Below are 17,854 nucleotides of genomic sequence, written 5' to 3'. Positions count from 1 at the left end.
CATTCTTTACTTCATCATGACACATATATATCCCTAACGAAATAGACGATAACACATATACACATATCCTGGAAAGTCAAATTTGACACGATTAAAAAACTTTCTAGTGTTGTTATAACAGCGAGGAAAGTAAAAATCATGATAAAATTTTTATTTATCTCCAAAATTTAAGACTGATTTTTAATTTGAGATTATCATAATTTCTTAACACCAATTAAAAAAATAATATCAACCTTTAATTTGAAAATAACACGACATATAATCTAATTTTTTTCTTATACTGTATTTAAAATAATTTATGTAATCTGTTTACATATTTTCCTATATACGTATAAATTAATATACGTTATCGACTAAAATAATAAGGATAATTATTAACAATTAGTAATTATTTTTTAATGAATTATAAGGAAAATGCGCTTTAATTATCCTTATACTTCCATAACTGGCAGTTGCTTTAGTAAAAGAAATTCTATATATTCACGCAACATATACATATCGACAATAATTGTTTTGGAAAAAGAGCGATGCTTATACTTAATAAATAATAATAATTATTACTATCAAAATCCAGACCATTATTGCTAATGAAAGATATTAAAATTACCTCTTTCGGTAAATTTCTCTTTAAGTAATTCCTAAGAGGAACGTCATCTAAGTATTGATTTCCCAGTTTCGGTTGTTGTTGAAAAAACGTTCCCTGTTGAGATATTGAAAATGGAATCCAATTGGGTTTGCTTACTTCAACAGCGCAACGAATACTTCCCAAATTAGGAACGATGCCATTACTTTTAACACTTAACAACTTCGAAAAAGCACGACGATGTATTGAAAAGCGAAGCACCATTATTCCAAATGTTAAATGTACAGGTACACTTAATAAATTTGATCAGTGATTCGGGAAAAAGTAACTTTGTCGTTCCTTCTGTATATTTAAATGTGTTATCTATGAAGACAACGGTCACGTTTTGACCTAATTCGTAAACAGAAAAAATTAAATATCACTACGCTGGATCAATTTAAATAAAAATATAAAGTAAAAACAATAATTTTGCAATTTTTTCTACGGTTCCGTCAACAGAAATCTTACTCTTACCGTATAAATAATATCGTGCATAAAGAAATGAAAAGTACACTTGGTTATTGGAAAAATTTAATAAGATAATTTGAAATTACAGATGAGAATATGCATAAATTAAATCGAAAATTGAATTATTTTTTAAATATCTCTATTTAAAACTGTGATATTATTATGTAAGTAAGTTTTGTATATAATGTTCTGCTTCCGCGTATAGTGTATCCGTTTAATAAATAAATAATCATAACTTGTCCTCTCTTTAATCTGTTGCTAACCGTTTTGTGGCTCTACTTTAATTGCTATTTCATTAATAAACACAATATTAGTTATAAATATCATATACTCAAGCTCCTTTCTCTGCATCCTGAATAACTCACCTAATATTAATTTTAAAAACAAAATATATGGGTTGATAAACTCCAAAATCCATCCTAAATCCTCTTTTTGTATTCTATTCTAACACTTGTTTTAACAATTCTATACATTTCTATAATTAAATTTATATAATTTTCATCAACCTTTTTCTTCATAACTCAGAAAGAGTTCTCGGGAAATCCTGAAGGTATTCCATATTATTAAATAATTATGTACAGATAAGTTTAACTATTTTTTTTAAACAAACAAGTATTTACACTGTTATATTCGTTGCGTAATTGATGTTACGCTCACATAGGGTTTTCTTCGTTTATATTTTTATTCTTGCATATTCTCAACAAATATGTTACACTAGATTATATTTTTTCCACGCTTAGGAATACACAAACACGCTTCTTTTGTTCTTGGGCATTCGTAGAAAAAGTGTTCTGTTGTTTCTGTCTCGTTGAACAATTTGCACAGTGGGGTTGAGGTACTATGTGACGAGAGTGGAGAAAGTGTCCAGTAGCTAGGAGATGGTGAGACATTAACTAGTACATGTCGGTATTTTTCGGAGTGGTTTTTATTTTCTTGATAAGCTGCCATTTTTTCTTGTGGTCTATATTTGGACGCTTTTTTATATGTGGTTCTTCTTTTATTCTATTTAATAAGGTGTGGTAGAGGGACTTGGTATTGCTTTTCTTCCGGTCTGTGTCTGTTTGCCCGTTTACGAATTCTGTAAATATTTTGGATGCTTCCTGATAGAAGGGTGATGGTATCCAGCTTCTCGCTCTTAGATTTGAGTTTAAGGATTTATTTCTATTTCGTAATTTCATTCCTATCCAGTATGTGGCTAACTATGTCCACAGCTTATTGTCTCCCAGAATTAGTTTTTTTTTTTTTTTTTTAATGATTGAGAATTTAAGCTTTAATTTTTGTCTCAAGATGAGTCATGTTTATTCCTCCGTCCTGTATTTTTTAACCATTATGTGTCTTTTTAATTTATCTGGTTTGTTATTCCATATTAATGTTTTAAAGCCTAATGATTCGATTTTTTAATTACATCGCGGGGAATTGGAATAAAATTTGCCATAAACTGGATCTTGCTGTAAATTTGCGTGTTATATATTAACCCTGATATTGTTTCGAAGTGTTGCAGTAGCTGAGCTAGTCTTCTTATACTTTTTTCGGTGGTACAAAAGCAGGTTAAGTCGCCTGCATGTGCTATTACCTTTGTTTCAGTTCTACTCCCGGGAACTCGCAGACCTTCTATATGTTTGTCCTCTTATTGTTCTGATTAGTGTTACAAAAAGTAGCATGGACAGAAGCACCCTTGTCTGACTGACCTCTTTGTATCTAATAAGTTACTGAAACATCCGTCTAATAGTACTGTGCTACTCATTTTTGCGTAGTCTCGATGGTTTTAATTACTTTTTCTCCTAAATCTAATTTTTTTTAGTACGTTCGTCATAAACTGGTGATCTAACCTGTCAAATGCATGATCCGTGTCTATTGTTATGAGGCATCCAGGACTATTCTTTTGGTTGATGTAGTCTATTGTATTTCTTATTAGATGGATGTTGTCGTATATTTTTCTTTCAGGCAAGGCACACGATTGTTCCGGGCTGATGATGTTTTCTAGAATCGATGAGAGGCGGGAGGATATTATTTTTGCCAAAATTTTATAATCGTTTAGGAGTGTGATCGGTCTATATTCATCTAATCGAGTTGCATCGGTTTTCTTTGGAATCAGTTTGATTACCCCTTTGTACATCGAGTGAGAGATACCGTTTTTAACTATCTCATTGAGGAGGGTGGTCAGGGGTTTGGCCAGCTGTCTGAAAGAAAAACACTAGAATTCCTTACTTAGGCCATCTAGACCTGGAAGATTTATTTCCGCCTAGTTCATTGATTGCTTTCCAGCATTCGTTGGCTGTTATATTTCCTTCCAGTCTCGTTCTATCTTCGGGGCTTATCTGGGTTATTTTTTTAATGAATTTATTTTCTAGATGTGTAGACATAGTGCTATCTTTGCTGTATAGCTTTGTGGCACTCATTGAGAATTTCGGTTCTGTTACTTATAATTCCATTTTTCTGTTTGTATTTGTCTCATTTTATTTTGATTTCTTGTGTTTCTATTCGTATAAAATGTTTAGTAGATCGTTCATTGTCTTCGAGGATTTAGACTCTGGCTCTAATCGCTGTTGCTTCCATTTCAACCTTATCTATCTCTTTGATTTTGCCTTTTATCTGTTTAATTTTATTTGTGTCCTCATGGGGCAAATTCGAAAGTAATCTTAATTTTTTTTTAGATATTTTACGTTTGATTTTCTTTCGTGGGACTTTTTGTCGCTATTTTTATGAAAAAATGTTTTTATTTCCGTCTTGAAATTGTCCCATCACAAAATAGTATTTTCTTCTTCTTGCTTTTGTAGGTATTTTTCTATAAATTTATTTGTTATCTCAATTATTTCTTCGTTTTTTTAGCAGTTTATTATTTAGTTTCCAGTATCCTTCGCCTCGTTTGCTATGAGAGAGAGTGTTAATTTTCATTGTTATCATTTCATGATCTGAGTAACAACATGGTTCGATGTCTGAGCGTTCTATAACTTCTTCCAGAGTAGATCGGACAAGTAACCTGTCAATCCTTGTACTACGTTTACTGGTTACATGAGTAAACGTTCTCTCGTTTGGGTGCTGTTTCCTCCGTATATCTATTAGTTTGTGGTTACTCATTATTTTTTTAAGAGTTTCTGAGGTTCTGCTTGATGTTATATCGTTTCCCCTTTCTTGTCCAGTGCGTTGTTTGTTATGCAATTCCAATCGCCTACTATGATGATATAATCCACGACTGTCCCCACCTAATGGACTAGAGAGCGGAAGAATTCTATCCTTTCCCCTGGTGTTACCGGGGCGTATATGCTTAATTAATAGTCTGATTTTGTTGTCGTATATGTAGATATCTGCTGTTAATATTCTACCTCCCGCATTCCTTTCTGTCTTCTTGACTTGCCAGTCAGAACGTATAAACATTGCACTACCTGCAGAATTTTCCCTACCATAGGACCAGAGATAGTTGTAAAGTGGAAAGATCCTTTGTTCTATTGACCTTGCACGTGTTTTACTGCTTACACGTGTTTCTTGTACAAAAATGAGGTCAAAACGCCGTTGTTTTAAAGTCATTAAAAACAAATTTATTCCTCTCTTTTTTAGTCCTATGGCTATGTTAATCTCCATGAATGTTTTGGTAATATGGAGTGACAAATCTAAATTTCGTCGCAGTTTCCTACTTCTCGCTTTCTTTTACATTAATACCTTTTTCGTCGCCTTTTATTAAGGGTTCCGCTTTGGTATTACTATCTTTGGGTTTTTGTATCGCTGTTCGTTTTGTGTGTTCTTCTTGTGGTTTGCTTTTTTTCCCGGGTCCATTTCGCTCCTTATTTTCGTTACTTTCGTTATGGTTAGTATCTGTTTCACTCCCTTCGTTTATATCAATATCTTTCGACTTTCGCTGAGCATTCGTGTTTTTTGTGTTTCTTGTTTTGTGCTGTTATATATTCGTTTATCTGGCTCTCTTTATTTGAGTCACGCTAATCCATCAGCTCTGCGGGGCATTCAACACTCGCCTCATTCGTTTCCTCTCTAATTGTTCCGTGTTGTTCTCGGTATCGTCTTTGTTATTGCTCCCCGAAGACGAGTGGCATATGTCGGATCAGTACAAAATATTGCATTTATTGCAAAATGGCGCCATACATCTTTAATTAATATGTTCATTTTCTCCACAACGTAGGCACCGCGGGGGTCGGTTTTTTAACACTATTAGAACGTTAAAATTACATATCGGCACGGTGTGATGAATCATGTCTAATTGCATTCACTTTTTCAACTTAAATCTTATTATTTTTTCCCGTTGAAAATGTGTTCAGGGCCTTCTTCTGTACTACGCTTTCTACTTATTTTAATGCTTTCTGCGAATTTTTCTAAAATTCTTTGTATATATACATCGGGGATTTCCAACGGAAGCCAGTGTATTTTCCCTTCTATTATTTCGTCTATAACTGTTTTAATTTTTCCTTTACTACCGGACACCTCGATTTCTGATAAGTTTAAAATAGTATCTCCTTTCTTGTCTTCAAAGTAATAATCCATTTTGATTTAAACATCACCTATTCCAACAATGTCTTTTTTTCGAGTACGTCACTTAACGCGGTGATAAAGTCCTTTCTAAAAAAAAAGGACCACTAAATCTTGATAATTCAATCAAAACAGAGTTACCAAAATCTACCTGGCTATCCATTTCAAACTTCCCTAAAACAACTAGAAAACTTTTGTATAAAAAATTAAGCAACGACTTCCAAAAGACCGTTAAAGATCGTCACAACTTCACAGAAAAAGAATTTTGTGTATAGTTTTTCCCAATATTAGCAATATTTATGAATAAATAATGTGCAAAATCGAATTGAACTGTTTGTAAATACTAAAGCAATATCTGAATTTAAAAACGAGAAAATTTTCATTTTTTAAAAGAATTTCTAATGTTTATAGCTGACTCTGACTACACACAAGCCATAGTTTCGCCGCAAAGCGATTACAGCGCTCGAAGTGACAGAAATATTTATTAAGTCAATTTTGTAAAATTATAGTCATTAGCGAGTTACCCTGCTACTACTACAGACTATTTGATATGATTAAAAAATTTGTACAAATGACTTTTTGAAATTAATTTACAGTCGACATGCTAAATTAATATCTATATATCGAGGTGTGAATTTATATTTACTGTACTGGTCACTTTATCAAATATTCATATATATAAATGTGATATTCTTAATATAGTCTATACTAAAACTGTAAGCATTACTAAACTATTATAAAATATTTTATAAATTTCGTTTTCAACTCTTATAAGAGATTCATAATTGTAATCATTCCATTACATAATAGAACAGTGATGGAATCATTACAGTTTCTCCTATTAAAATTTAACGAATTCCTGTCTTGATAAACCTTTAAATATAATTATACAAAACAATATAAGTCACTCCATAGAGAGAAAACATGTGATATAATTCCGATCAATATTTTACAGAAATATGTCTTTATTACACAATAGAAAGATATTTTTTTTTTTTTTAATTTCTAGTGTTTCTTTCCTGTATGAATTCCGGCAGATAATTAACACNTCTTTTTAATATGTTTAAATCCCAAATGTTAATATTTTTGATAAATTTATTATAATTATTAAATTTATAAATTAAGATTTAAAGGTTTGTTTTTTTTTTCTTTTTAATTTAGGTTTTTTAATTTCTAGTGTTTCTTTCCTGTATGAATTCCGGCAGATAATTAACACGGCAATAATTAATGTCTTCAATTATTTTCACAAAAAAATAATAATAATGATAAGCATTCTCGGTTGTATTAAATTACTGTATAAAATACTTTTACTAATTTCTAGGAATCTTTAAATCTTTCTATATTTAATACAACGTATTGTAAATCACATCGTGGGCGTAGACAAGGGGACTCCCCTTTCAGCTAAGCATAGCGAACACTGTTCTATAGTAAATCAAGGATTAATTTTAACGAGTGATTATTTATTGTGACGTCGTCATAATGCAATTTTTAATGCAAATTTCAGCTCAATAAGTCTATTCCATTTTCGTTTACAAAAATATATTATATAACTCTAATTTTATTATATACAATTTTAAATTTACCTTTTGGAAAACAACACGCAAACTCCATTGGTCTTAGGATGAGTAAATGAGATAAATTCTTCCTAGTATATCGTAATTTAATGATAGTATTCAGTAGATAATCCTTCTCAATGTTAAATTTATATCAATAGAGTAAAAAATAGAATATAATTATCGGACAGCGTAATATAAATGGATCACCCGCAGATTTAAATGCAGCCATTGGCGTAAAATGTCATTTTTCCGGGTTTAATAAAAAAAAACTACGTGGATACCCAATATTATTTTATATGATATAATTCGAGTTTTAATATCTGATAATTTAGTATTTGCCGAATGATATTGATTTTTCCTTCTCTCGGGTTCCTGTTAAATTTATCGATTCGTCTTATAATGTGACAATTCGTCGGGAAAATTCTCCATTATCACACGTTGTAAACAATTAAATTAAGTAAATACGGTAATTGCTTAAAATTACAAACGTATTTATTTGATTTTATTTCTGTTTATTAAATCAATTAAATTATTCAATATATTAACTCAATCCACTCGTCGCCATTTTCTTAATTTTCTAGAATATTCTTCTAATATTTGTTTTAATTATAAATATAATAAAGCTTTTTTTTGCCTAATTTGTTAAGAGTTTAATTTAAAAAATAATATTCTGTTTAATTAATATTAATATTATTATTATTTTTTAAATTATCCCAAAATATTTTCGCAATGATAATTCGTTACGCATTGTTAAAAGAGAAACCGGAAATAGCATAATGACAATGTGAGAAATCGATTACAAAAGAGAAAATTCCAGAATGTTCAAGAAACCAGCCGCATCACTTGTGCACTTTAACTTCCCGAAAATAGTTCCCCCTCAATTTTCCACGCGGCCGTAAAATTCGGTCGTATTTTGCGCGTTCGTATACGTTTATTTATAAATTCTTATTTGTTCTAGATATTTATAATTAATTAATCGAATTTGGTAATTTCGTTAAGTAATTCTATAATCGGAACTATTTTCGAGTATAAATACTTGCTTTCCGGTACTTCGGCCAGTCTGCGTTAACCGCCGAGAAGTTTGTACGGTTCTTTGTGAGAGTTGCTGTTTGTCTGTTCGAATCTAAAAAATCTCGACGTAAGTGTGTTTTTATTTTAATTTGATCGTATCCTCGGCAATCGTACGTCTTTGGCATGTTATTTTAAACGTTATTTAATTAAAAATGATTCTTATTCTATTATACTTTTGTTTCAGATGCCCGAAATTACAATGAGCGAAGAATCTGAAGTCGAAACTTTCGCCTTTCAGGCGGAAATAGCTCAGTTGATGAGCTTGATCATTAATACTTTTTATTCTAACAAAGAAATATTTCTCAGGGAATTGATCTCCAACTCTTCTGATGTAAGTATATTTTTTTTATGTCATAAATAATTATATATCACGTGTATTAACGCACAATTACTCTATTCAAGGCCTTAGATAAAATAAGATACGAAAGCCTGACCGATCCCTCCAGGTTGGATAATTGCAAGGATCTTTTCATTAAGATTGTTCCCAACAAGGACGAACGTACCCTGACGATTATTGATACCGGCATCGGAATGACCAAAGCCGATTTGATTAATAATCTCGGTACTATTGCCAAGTCTGGAACGAAAGCTTTCATGGAAGCCCTGCAGGTAATTCAAATAAGTATCTGTGATAGTTACACTGTACTTATAACTTGATTTTTAGATGTGAAATGCTATGTCTGGTAAGACGCGAACTCTGAATGAGGGCGTTTTCCACTCCCCGTACCAGCAAAAAAGTCTATGGAACCGTACCTGTATGCATGACCCTTTGTCAGATATTTGCCTCCAAAGGTTGTTTTTTATGGTGTGCCGGTATGCAGCCTGTCCTCGGTGCTCTGCCTTAGAGTGCGACTATGCAGACGCGAATTTAGAGCGAGCGAGAGGTTGCGAGAGATTTAGTTTTCGCAAAGGAAAACCATGCACAAACGAGAAGCGAGAAATAACGCTAGCGGGAGCGAATTTCTGGTTCTCGCACATATCTGACAGGTTTTGATATTTATCGCGTCTCGCCTCTTCTCGCCGCATATTCTCGCTCGCTCGGAAAATTCGTTCGCTCGCGTCTGCATAGTCGCACCCTTAGTCGAGGCTTGCGAGTGGGGCGAGCCCCCAAATTCCCTAAAACTATATAATGTTGAATACTCCGTGAACAGTCGAGTGGACTACTCGAAGCTGGCACGGTTGCCTGGGCTAAATAATTAAATGTGAGTTAGGGAAGCGACGTGACTCACAATCACATGTAACCCAGAAGTAGGCTGATTTGGAGGGGCTGTACTTCCAGTGTACCTTGTAGAGGGGGTGGTACCTTTGACTATTTTGTTCCTATGGGTATGGTGTATAGCTCTGATAAGATCCTGACTATCTTGTTCGGAGATGTAATCGTACCCATTTTTGGGCAAAGAGAATGAAAAAAAATGCAGTCAAAATGCTACATAATGAACGATTCAAATAAATTTGACGTTTGAATATAATGTCTTTTTAATATGTTTAAATCCCAAATGTTAATATTTTTGATAAATTTATTATAATTATTAAATTTATAAATTAAGATTTAAAGGTTTGTTTTTTTTTTTCTTTTTAATTTAGGCAGGAGCAGATATATGTATGATTGGACAGTTTGGTGTAGGATTTTATTCTGCATATCTTGTAGCAGATAAAGTGACTGTTACCACTAAAAGTAATGATGATGAACAATACACATGGGAATCATCTGCTGGTGGCTCTTTTACAGTAAAGGCTGACCATGGTAACCTAAATTTTTGGTGCAATTTAACTGGAATTTTTTTTAATGCCAATTATTAAATTCTTATCGAATTTTGACTTATTTAGGAGAACCTCTGGGACGTGGTACCAGAATAGTTCTTCATCTAAAAGAAGATCAAACAGAATATTTGGAAGAAAGGCGAATTAAAGAAGTGGTAAAGAAGCACAGTCAATTTATTGGTTATCCTATAAAATTAGTGGTTCAGAAAGAAAGGGAGAAAGAAGTGTCTGATGATGAAGAAGAGAAAGAAGAAGAAAAGAAAGAAAATGAACCGGAGAATGAGGATACAGAAACACCTAAAATTGAAGATATTGGAGAAGAGGAAGAAAAGGATAAAAAGAAGAAAAAGAAAATTAAAGTAAGTCAATTACTGCATTTTTAACATTGACATGCATGTAATAAAATAAATTTCATTGTCATCTTGATCGAGATCAATATTTTGTAAGAACTGTAAGACTTATTTCAGCAGAACTTCAATGATTGAGCTGGGTGATTAAGGGACAGAGACTGACATACATACAGTAGTGTGTCATTTATCCAAATCAGTTGGGGACTGGGGTTGTTTGGATAACTGATTATGTACAAAAAAAAATATATTAACATATCCCATGTTGAAATTTTTCTCTGCTGCATGTCACTTCGTGTTGAATTTTTGTCGATGTTAAGCCTAACGTAAATTTTTCAAAATAATAATCGTGGCTATTGTATCGTCAAAAATTATTTCTTTATTTTGGAAGTTAATCTACTATCAAAAACGTTTGATTCAGCACAACACAGTCTGGCTAAAATGTTTTGGTTGATCGGCTTTCGAATAAATGACACTCTACTGTATATGTATATATGGGACTATATACATGAAAAATTCCTGGAGTTACTTGCCTGTGTTTTCCAGGCTGATGCCTTATCTACCTCAATCTGGTAATTGACTTTCTACATTTAGAATCATATTTAATGGGCCTTTAAAATAACAACAAAGCTCAGAAAATCTGACTGAAAAACCAATTTTGCAAACTAAAAGCTTGTTTATAAGATTTGTTAGTAATGCTTTATTAAAAATAATGGAAATGAATCTATAGATGCTTTATAAAAATGAAAAAGAAATTGTGATTTGTTTTTTCTGCAAAACAGGCTTTGAAGTTTTTTTTATTTAAATCTTAAGTTTGACTAGAAAACATGTTTAATTATTCTATTTAAAACATTATAATAAAAATTATTTAAGAAAACATAAATGTGGAATCATCTTTTGCTTCTGTACTAAATACTCTTTAAATTAACACAATTTTTCTATTCATTCTCTTGCCTAATAAATCAACTTGATTTTTGTTTCCTTCTTATATCAAAGGATTGGTGGTTATCAAAATATGGTCTGCAGACTGGCCTTTTTCCATATTTCAATTCATGAAGTTCAGCCAAAGAAGAGAACATTTTCATGCATTGCATTTTTTTTTTTTTTTTTTTTAGATTGTGCACCAAAATACAGTAGAACCTCGATTATCCGGATCGCTCAAAATAAACAAAAATTTTATGAATTTGCTGATTTGCACTTGGCGAATTACAATACTGTTATGTACGTGATGGAATGCATAACTTTTTTTTGTTTCAACAACGTCTCACCTGGAACAGTGGCCATAAACTGTTAAATATATTTTGCTTCGTAATAAAAATATAACTTGACATATGTATTTATAAATAATTTATTTTCAAATTACATCATTTCTATGATCAAGGGCGGCATAAGGCATGGGCAACATGGGCCACCGCCTATGCCTTGCGGTCCAAAGGGCCTCGCGTTTCGAAGGTTTATGCCAGTGTTTTTCAACCGGGGTGCCACGGTGCTACGATTGGGGTGTCGCAAAGTTTAGAGCCTTTAGGCATTTTCTTGGAAATTTACTTAAGTGTAGTTCAAGGTAACTCATTGTCAGTTCTATTTTGTTATGAGATATCTAGTAAGCAAAGAAACTATGACTAATCGCATGTTAATGTAATGTTCTACGCTACGTGTATGCACGACTTGTCACAAGTTCGCCCAAACCACACTGCTTGGCCTTCATGTTCCCAGTCCCAGTACCAGGCCAACCACCAGAGAAGAACGATGTGGACACTTATGTCCACGTCGTTCTTCTTATGTCTTGTATATACTTTAAAAAGCGTTGCATTGTACTTTGAAAAGTGTGTGGTTTCAATCACAAAGTAGGTGCATATTACAGTATTTTCATAGATTCAAAAGCAATGATGACAAATAAACAATTGTTATCATTTTTTAATTTAAATTTTTAAAATTGATATGAAAAGGATAAGAAAAAAGTAAGGAAATATTTATTTTATATATGCATTAAAATAGTATAAAAAAAACTTAAGAAAAATTGTTTATCAATAAAATGATAATATAAAATGATGATATATTTGATAATAAAACTATATTTAAAAAACAATAGCGAGACTATTATTTTACATGTAGGTATTTCGATAAAATTCAATGAACTTAAATTTTGATTTTGAACACATAGAAACACTTTTGCATTGTGCGTAATATTTGTTTTCGCAAAAAATTCATCTGGCCCATTAGTCTCCCCCCCTTATTCAGATTCTAGATACGCTGCTGGTCAAGGGTGTCACGATTTGTNCGCGGTCCGAAGGGCCTCGCGCCTCGAAGGTTTATCCATTACTTAAAAACCGCGAACGCGACGAAAAAATTTTACTCGTCATAAAACGATAAATAGTTTGTCAAATTTTTATTCATAAAAATGCAGTTTCAACTGCTTTTATTTTATAAAATCAAGTTGTCTTGTGCTACCAGAGGGCCTTTTAAACAATAGGTAGTCTATTAGCGTTGGTCAGTAGTAGTACAAATTCAATACGAACGTTTGTTTCTTGAAAATTTGATCACGGTTTAAATACAGTATTTACTTTTAATATTACCGATATGTCATCGAAAAGAAAACGTGTTTTATTATCATTAAAAGACAAAGTATTTGTTTCGATTATCCGAATTTTTCCTTATCTGGACTACCTTCATCCCCAATTAGTCCGGATAATCGAGGTTGTACTGTATTTTGTTTTATCCAGTAAATGCCATCTTAGACAATAAGTGGATAGGTCTGCAGGTCGATAACTTTGATATAATTCAGACATTCATGGAGGTTCTCACAATTGCAAAATAAGCATCCATGACGCCATGACATACTGCTACAGATGTAAATACAATCAGAATTAGTTTTATGACAGAAATATCTTGGATCTTATATTTATTAGCACATCTGATTATAAGATTGTATTTACTCTTGGACTATGATAACTTTTTTGAGTTAATAGCCACATAAAAAGCTTTGATTTTAAAGAACTCTATCAGTTTAGAATAAGGCTTGAATACATATGTTCTCTCCAGAAATCATCAAATGTTGTAAGGTTCTGTGATACTTATTTTAAAATCATACCTTTATCAGAAAGTTTGAGAATACATATTTTGCTAATTTTAATGTTAAAATTTATATAATATTTTTTCAAACAGGAAAAGTATACTGAAGATGAAGAATTGAACAAAACTAAACCAATCTGGATGAGAAATCCTGATGATATCACCAAAGAAGAATACGGAGAATTTTATAAAAGTCTTACTAATGACTGGGAAGATCATCTGGCTGTTAAGCATTTTTCTGTAGAAGGACAGCTAGAATTTAGAGCATTATTATTTGTTCCTAAAAGAGCACCATTTGATTTGTTTGAAAATAAAAAACAAAAGAATAATATAAAGTTATATGTAAGAAGAGTATTTATTATGGATAACTGTGAAGATCTCATTCCCGAATACTTGAGTAAGTATATTTCGTGACAAAACTTTCAGCATTTGATAACTTAAAATTTTTAATTTTTTAAAATTTATATTTGCCAATGATGCCTTGATAATTGCTACTAATTCTAAAAATAATGTTAAAATGTAAGTAACAATGTTTATTTTTTAGTTAGTTGTCAGCTTCAGTTCAGTATATTATCCAGTTTGGTAGCAAGATTTTAATTTTCATTAGTCTGTTCAGTAACTGTAGGTGGGAAATTCATTCTTGGCAATTTTAATAATCAGCTTTTCTTAACTAAGATGGCAATTTTTTATTCAGACATTCATGGAGGTTCTCACAATTGCAAAATAAGCATCCATGATGCCATGACATCTATCAGCAATTTATGACTTCCAACACTTTCCTCTGTATGATAGTCTGGGTGCTTTGACTTTCAACAGTTTAAATATTTTTGTGGATTGTGTTCAAAAAATACAAACTAGAAAAATCATTACAGGTGAGAAGGAACACAAGTATATTTAAGATGATTTAAAGAAATTCTATATATTATCTTGTATCTTTTAATGTATCAGTATCACCAATTACTTCATTGAATCTCACCTTTTTTGGAATACTTGTGGTGTTGTTGGCATGGGTTATTTTCATTGTTTGCTTACAATGCCTCATATCCTTTGGCCACAACTATGGATATGCTATCATTTTGATTTAAGGAATTTGCCATGATATGCCTGACGATTGAGAAATATACTTTGGAATAATTTTGCTTGTTTATCCTTGAAATAAACACCATAAATAGGGAATACTTTGTGCAGGATAGTGAGAACTTGTGAAAGTAGCGATTACATAAAATTCTGTGCAAGTGTAGAATGTTTTTTGTTTCAAGATAGCAGGCAGTGACTATAGGAATACATATTTAATTTTGGCTAGATCCATGATAGAATCAATCAGGTGGTGAGGAATGGCAGTCAACACAACCAAAGCTTGAAAAATTTCTGAGGATTCTCAAAATCAAAGTTGAATCTTTAGTCCTCAGAATGGGAGACATCTATTTTCTAAAAATCTAGATGATTTTAGTCAATTAACTATTGTAAATTTTTTTACTTATATAATTCTTTTTATACATGAACTTCCCATTTTTTCAAACCAAATGTTTGTCAATTTTGATGAAATTAATTTTCAGTATATTAGATAATTTGTTAATAAATTAATGCTAATAGAAAATGTTATTATAGAATTTATTATGATAATGACTGTTCTTAAAAACATTAATTATAAAATTATAATTTTACTTAAAAAAATTTTTTGTAATTGAAATTTAGATTTCATCAAGGGTGTGGTTGATTCTGAAGATCTTCCTTTGAATATCTCTCGTGAAATGTTACAACAGAACAAGATTTTAAAAGTTATTAGAAAAAATCTTGTCAAAAAATGTCTAGAACTTTTTGATGAAATTAGTGAAGATAAGGATATGTACAAAAAATTCTATGATCAATTCAGCAAAAATATAAAGGTAAATAAAATCATGGAGGAATTCACTTTCAATGAATTTTGAGTTAAAGGAATTCAAATTCTATCCATTGTTTATTTTTATAAACTCTAATTTTGGTTTTTCTAATTTCAATGTTAGCTTGGTATTCATGAAGACTCTCAAAACAGGAAAAAATTGGCCGAATATCTGAGGTATTACACATCATCATCTGGTGACGAAACATGTTCTTTGAAAGATTATGTATCCCGTATGAAAGAAAATCAGAAACACATCTACTTCATCACTGGGGAATCAAAAGAACAAGTAGCAAATTCTGCTTTTGTCGAGAGAGTCAGGAAGCGTGGCTTTGAAGTTATCTATATGATTGAACCAATTGACGAATATTGCATTCAACAACTGAAAGAATATGACGGAAAAACATTGACGTCTGTGACAAAAGAGGGACTCGAGTTACCAGAAGACGAAGAGGAAAAGAAAAAACGAGAGGACGATAAAGCAAAATATGAAAACTTATGCAAAGTGATGAAAGACATACTTGATAAGAAAGTAGAAAAAGTAAGTAAAAATTTCCTCACATTTATCTAAAAATACTTTTGTTTTTTAATTGTTTTTTTTTTTTTTTTTAATTTTTAGGTGGTGGTATCAAATCGTCTTGTTAGTTCACCATGCTGTATTGTTACAAGTCAGTACGGATGGAGTGCTAATATGGAAAGAATTATGAAAGCTCAAGCATTGCGAGATACTAGTACAATGGGCTACATGGCTGCAAAGAAACATTTGGAAATTAATCCAGATCATCCCATTATTGACACATTAAGACAGAAGGCTGATGCAGACAAAAATGATAAATCTGTAAAAGTAAGTGTTTAGATGATATAGGATGCTAAGTTAATTACTAAAAGTAATCTACTCTACATCTTGTGATCTAACTTTGTTAATTTTCTCACAGGATCTCGTAATGCTGCTTTTCGAGTCATCACTGCTCTGCTCCGGTTTTAGCCTAGAAGACCCGCAGACCCACGCCTCTCGAATTTTCCGCATGATAAAGTTGGGACTGGGCATCGACGAGGACGAGGGAGCATCTGGAGATAATGCAGAAGAAGAGTTACCTCCTCTGGAAGGAGATGAAGAAGACGCATCGCGCATGGAGGAAGTAGATTGATGATACTTAATTTAAATTACTCATTCTGTAATTTAACTTTGTATTCCATTTCCATCATTCCTTTCATTTTATTTTAAATAAATGTTTTTGTTCGGTGAATTGAATGTTGTATTTATTTAAATTAGTTTTTTACCATCACACAAAATCAGTATAGTTATACAACTGATGTACGAACTCCCACCAATATGACAGGTTTCGTTAGGACCAGAATTTGGGCTAAAAATTAATATTTTCTTCAAATGATCACACAACAAAAACCTCTTACACTCCTCAATTAATAATTTGGATAAATTCAATTTAAAAGAAACATCCAGATCTTGTATGATAAAAATTCAGTGATGAGATTTATTTAAATCATCAGTTTATGTGATTCTTTTCTCAAAATTAATCAAAACTTACAAACTGAATAAAATGTCATATTACAAGAATAAACACCTTAATAGTAGAGGTTCAATTTATGCTAGAAATTGATTTTTTGGCCTAATTTATAGGTCATCTTCAGGTATTAACTGGTTATGTACCAAATTCGACCTTTTAACGTTAACATGCATTTACAGTTCAGTAATGTGAGCTCCAATTATATATATATAATTCACAAACTGAAATCTATGAATCAGGTTAAACATTGTTCCTTAATTAAGCTAGTTAGATTTTCATTTCAATTGTTCTTTTTCAGCTCATGCTTGAATACAATTTAACAATACTTCAGTGGTGCTGATTTCTGCCAAGATTGTATAACACAAAAACTTGCAAAATTTATTTTTTTCATCTTTCCAAAATTTGTAATTTATATTATACTAGCAGACCCCGCCATGCCTTGTTGTGGCTCAAAATGTATCTATTATAAATGTATAACACTTCCCCCGTGGGGGAAAATTTTTCGAAACATTTCTTCTTAGTGTACATTCTCTTGACGTACCTTATTAAAACGCATAAACCCGCATCTAAAATAGTATAATAGAAGCCAGGTTCTTCACAGTAAGCCTTAATCCTGTCCCTCTCCCCCCGCGGGGGGAATATCAAAAAATCCCTTCTTTGTGTACATTCTGTTGACGTACCCTATTAAAATGCAATCAAAAATGCAAAAAACCGCATCTAAATAGTATAAATAGAAGCAGAGTTCTTTACGGTAAGCCTTCCCCGTAAGGCTTACCGTAAAGAACTGTCCATTCCCATGTTTAACGGAATAATATACAGCCTATGTCCATCCTGAAGTTCCATTCTAAATATTGGTGAAAAAATTTTTGAAATCGGATGAGTAGTTTTGGAGATTACCTGCTGCATACAAACTAACATACATACAAACATTACCTCTTTATTATATTAGTATAGAAGACACAGTATGTAACTTTCATTTATTCTATTTCAGTTGGTGTTTTCTTTTTTTTTTTACTTTACTTTCAGATGTCCCAGAGTATCAAAATTTAAATGTGTGCAAGGTTCCATGATATCCAATA

At 31.8% G+C, this 17,854-nt stretch overlaps 2 protein-coding genes across 2 annotated transcripts in view; one reads left to right on the top strand and one right to left on the bottom strand.

Moving 5' to 3' along the window:
* Positions 1-7,367, bottom strand: part of LOC111641460 (acyl-CoA dehydrogenase family member 11-like) — a gene marked incomplete at its 3' end in the record, with an annotated part of 35,416 nt that extends 28,049 nt beyond the window's left edge. Inside the window, exons 1-2 of the mRNA XM_023387637.1 lie at positions 7,150-7,367; positions 608-973 (exon numbers count right to left, since the gene is read on the bottom strand). Of these exons, the coding sequence (XP_023243405.1) occupies positions 608-847 (240 nt within the window). The remainder of the gene's footprint in view (positions 1-607; positions 974-7,149) is intronic.
* Positions 7,368-8,107: 740 nt separating this feature from the next.
* On the top strand, positions 8,108-16,496 carry LOC111641561 (heat shock protein HSP 90-alpha-like). Its single transcript, XM_023387743.1, has 10 exons — positions 8,108-8,260; positions 8,378-8,524; positions 8,596-8,802; positions 9,778-9,937; positions 10,021-10,313; positions 13,464-13,767; positions 15,066-15,256; positions 15,374-15,790; positions 15,869-16,093; positions 16,185-16,496. Exons 2-10 carry the CDS (start codon positions 8,378-8,380, stop codon positions 16,395-16,397), a joined length of 2,157 nt encoding a protein of 718 aa, XP_023243511.1. The 5' UTR covers positions 8,108-8,260; the 3' UTR covers positions 16,398-16,496.
* Positions 16,497-17,854: the final 1,358 nt, after the last annotated feature.

The sequence above is a fragment of the Centruroides sculpturatus genome, unplaced genomic scaffold (assembly GCF_000671375.1).
Source record: "Centruroides sculpturatus isolate CEXI.00-Female unplaced genomic scaffold, Cexi_2.0 scaffold151, whole genome shotgun sequence".
NCBI classification, from domain to species: domain Eukaryota; kingdom Metazoa; phylum Arthropoda; class Arachnida; order Scorpiones; family Buthidae; genus Centruroides; species Centruroides sculpturatus.
The sequence above is the reverse complement of the archived record's forward strand: the minus strand, read 5'-3'. Positions and strand labels throughout refer to the sequence as shown.